Source organism: Microtus ochrogaster, linkage group LG12 (assembly GCF_000317375.1).
Source record: "Microtus ochrogaster isolate Prairie Vole_2 linkage group LG12, MicOch1.0, whole genome shotgun sequence".
Classification (NCBI taxonomy): Eukaryota; Metazoa; Chordata; class Mammalia; order Rodentia; family Cricetidae; genus Microtus; species Microtus ochrogaster.
Genome location: NC_022036.1, coordinates 4,227,475 through 4,231,593, shown reverse-complemented (window position 1 = coordinate 4,231,593; position 4,119 = coordinate 4,227,475). Strand labels below are relative to the sequence as shown.

Here is a 4,119-nt window from a genome sequence, read left to right as displayed (position 1 = left end):
GCATGCATCCTGATGGCCATCCTGAGGATTCAGTCAGGGGAGGGTCGCAGAAAGGCCTTCTCCACCTGCTCCTCCCACCTCTGTGTGGTCGGGCTCTTCTTTGGCAGCGCCATTGTCATGTACATGGCTCCCAAGTCTCAGAACCCAGAGACACAGCAGAAGATCCTTTCCCTGTTTTACAGCCTTTTCAACCCCATGCTGAACCCGCTAATCTACAGCCTGAGGAACGCTGAGGTCAAGGGTGCTGCCAACAGAGTGCTGTGGAACCAGAGATCAAGATGAATACCCAGGGGAGACTTGAAGATATCCAGTGTACTTTCTATGAGATGGTGGGAAGGGAAATAAAAATGCCCCAGTCTGTGCCTTTCAACTGTGTCTTGAGATCTCGTTAGTATCGGTGATTAGGGATAAAACCAAATCAATATATGCTCATGACCTAAGAAATCTACAATACCAGACTTGAGGGGGCAACAAAGCACAGTAATAAGAGCCTATGAATGCTCTTGTCTCTTCAAGAATCAATTGATGTTGGAGGAGGGGCCGCTTGTTGGTTCCTGACTGCTCAGCCTGGAAATAACCACACAGATACTGTATTAATTAAATCACTGCTTGTCCCATTAGCTCTAGCTTCTTATTGGCTAACTCTTACATATTAATTTAACTCATTTCTAGTAATCTGTGTATTACCATGTGGCTGTGACTTACAAGATAAAGTTTCATCCTGCTCCAACAGAGCTACGTGGCTTCTCTCTGATTCTGCCTCCTTTCTTCCAGAATTCTATTTAGTTTTCCCTGCCTAATTCTGTTCTACTCTATCAGGCCAAGCCATTTTCTTTATTCATTAACCAATAAAAGCAACACATACACAAAAGGACCTCCCACACCAACCTGAGATTTGATTTCTCATAATTCAAGGTGTAGTTCTCTGTGACTGACACAAGTCTATGTGTGTGTTGCTCCAGTATATACCTCTAGCAATGTAGAGTAAATACTCGTTGGTTTTTATTAAGCAACCCTGACTTAAGGGCTAGGGATTGAGGCAGTGCTTGGTGCATGACTTTATTGTGAAAATCACCCAAATGTGCAGATGAATCTAGTCCTATGGAAAGAAAAGTTCAATTGTATGGGATTTCTTTTTTTTTTAATGAAAAACACAGAATAGTCAGTATATTTGTTTAATTTCCTCCCATTCTACACCATTTAACTGAAACAAGCTTGCAGAGAAATTGTGTTTAGAATAAACATAAAAGAAGGCTTTTGGGGAATCCAGATTACAAAGAGATGTGGGTTGCAGTTCACCATTATTGAATCTGCATAAAAACTGCATGAGAATGGGAGAAACATGGGAAAGATGGAGAAGAGGAGAGAGGGGGAGCTGGGACTGGTTTGTAAAATAAGCTTGTTTGAAAAATAAACAAGAATACTATAGAAAAGAATGAAAAATACTGCATAGGAAAACGACATCGAGGAAAGCAGGTAGCTGCTTACATCCTGTAAATCACTGGACTAAAAGGTACAGTAAATACGACAACAGGACTTTTTTGAAATCTCAGCAAAATCCAAGTGCATGTACCCTAGGTGATGTGATGTAAGTAAACCATCCTGTCCTATGTAGTCCAAATATGAAAGAGGATCAGGACCTGAGCATCCAGCCTGGTGTAATAAAGTGATTGCTTTAACAGTGTGTTTCTAGAGTATCTTCTTATCTACGTGTCTAGTGTTGGTGACATTCAAGTGCACCATCCTTGCTTCTTTATTATTGCCTGCTGTCCACAGATCTTTCTCTTCCACTTCACCCCTTATTATTGTCTTCTGATGAGATAAGGCAGAAGAAGGAAATGTTTTCCTTCTACTTTCTCTTCTCAGGTATTATTCTGTTGGCTGGTCTGCATTTTTAATATATCTGGGAAAAACATCTTACCTCTTGTTACAATAGACAGACTCTTCCAGCCATCAGAAATCAGCAACCTTTGCACCAAAACCTACAAGAGGGAAAAGTTGGATAAATCAATTTTGCTTTTTAATGTCACTGTAAAGTACAATAGAATCCTTGTAGTATCATTATTGCTAGATAAAAATCAAGATTTTTTTCATCTATCTTGAACCATTTTTATACTCTTTAAATTGTCTACCATGTAATCCTTAAGGCTCATTGGAAGGGAAAAATGGATATATTCACTCTCATATCAGTTCAAAAAATGCTAAAATATTAGACCAAAAAGATTAAACTTGTAGCGTAAATCAATCAAACTTGTAACTAGTATACATGAATTCCAAAGACTTGTCTTCTAGCTTATCAGAGAAACTCTGATAGAAATAGATACACACACACACATATGTGTGTGTGTAAAAATCCTCAGAAAAATCTGAGCATAGATTGCCATTGTCTCTATATTTAAGCACACATTTCTTAATAAACACATTATTAGTGTCATGACCTATTTAGATATATTCATTCCACCTTAATCATAGCCTTCAAGGGGCTGAGGGAAAGTTAAAAGTTGCTTGGATTTATGCTTAAAATACTCCCCAGGGCTCCCCAAATGTCACCCCATTTTCCCCAACAACAGATGAGAAAAGCATTATTTCCAGAAATTAACAGATAAGGGAACATCATTTCAGAATGATTTAGTAGCCTGTCCTATGCTGCGCGGACAGTAGCTGCACAGAATTGAGAGTTAAACCTGGACCGTGCTCTTTACAAAGCCCTTGCCATTACTTTTTCCCCAAACAGCACACGATGACTCTCTGCAGGCACTGGGCTCAGCAGTCGAGTGAGTGGAATCTGTGGAGCTTACTTATTATGATCACTGTTATCCTTGATTATAGTAGACACTCTCACACAGTAGCCTGGTTGGCCTCCCACATTAGCTCCCAGCTCCTTACCTCTCAGTAAAAATCCACGAAGTTGTTCTCTTGGAGCTCTGACCGGAGCTCTGTGTGCACAGCACTGAAGCAGAGTTAGCATCTGCTACAGGCTAGGCTAAGATGCTTGCTCTGCGAGATTTGTGTTTCAGTTGTGTCAGGATTTCTAAGAACGGTTTAATTTCTGCAAGTTTGACTGTATCACAGGTCAGACAGCATAGATGATAATGTGCTCCTGGTCGCTTCACATGACTTTTGCCAGTGCTAAATGACATTGTACATGTGAATCTGCTTTGAAGATAGATTTTTGACAAGGAATGTATATGGACAACAAATACAAAATAATCACATAGTAAGATTGAGTTATGCTAAAATTCATGAACATATAGCCACAGAACTATGTAATCTAGTTTTATTTTAATGACTCATAAATTATTGCAGCGCTTACTAAATAATGACAATATCTCAAAGTCTTCAGCTATTTGAGCTTGTGAGGTCATATGATCTTGTTTTTGTTTGGTTGTTAACTTAGGGAAAGATTTTTAACAAAAGAAGTGGGAAGATCATGCACCACAAGTTTGGTATAAAATCATTTTTATTGTTCTTGATCACAGACAAAATTGTGAGAATAATCCCACATAAAATGTATTTTACCCACCTGGCCACTTCTTACATTGTTCACCATGTTCTCATATGTATCCAGGATGCTAGAAAGGTCAATGTAGAAGTATTCAGAAGACCCATCACTGAATGAGCAAATGTAGCAATTGTTGTAAATGACTGGAGGAGGGGGAAACAAAAAGAAACAGAAGCTTAACTTAGTCTTGAGCTTGGGCAGAGCTTGTGGGTGTTGATACAGCAGATGCAAGTTTTTAAATTCAACTTCACTATTGACATCATTTCTTTATGGTCATACACTGCCTATAATTCTTATAATGCTTTTACCCCCTTTTCCACAATTCCTGAATATTGGGAGGAGGAAATGTGATCTAGATGTGTCATTTAGCACTGAGCTTTCTGAGGTCTCAGCACTTTGAATACTTGTGGATCTCGGTATTTATTGCAAATTTTTTGTGATGAGGGGTGGAAGATTCAATAATCTAAGTGCACAAGGATTCATTCTTAAAAATCAGCTGAATACTACCTCCACCTAAATCCTGGCATAAAGAAAGGAGAAGGACATGAAAACCCACCCCTAGCTGAAGGGTATTGACAGCTGCTAGGAGGAAGAGTCAGTTTTCTTTAACAGTGGGT

The 4,119-nt window shown here is 39.1% G+C and overlaps 1 protein-coding gene across 1 annotated transcript in view; it reads left to right on the top strand.

The window, feature by feature from the left end:
* Positions 1–282, top strand: part of LOC102000929 (olfactory receptor 2A5-like) — a 942-nt gene extending 660 nt beyond the window's left edge. The window contains exon 1 of the mRNA XM_026787567.1: positions 1–282. This exon is cut by the window's left edge and continues 660 nt beyond it. Within this exon, the coding sequence (XP_026643368.1) occupies positions 1–282 (282 nt within the window).
* The last annotated feature ends 3,837 nt before the right edge of the window (positions 283–4,119 follow it).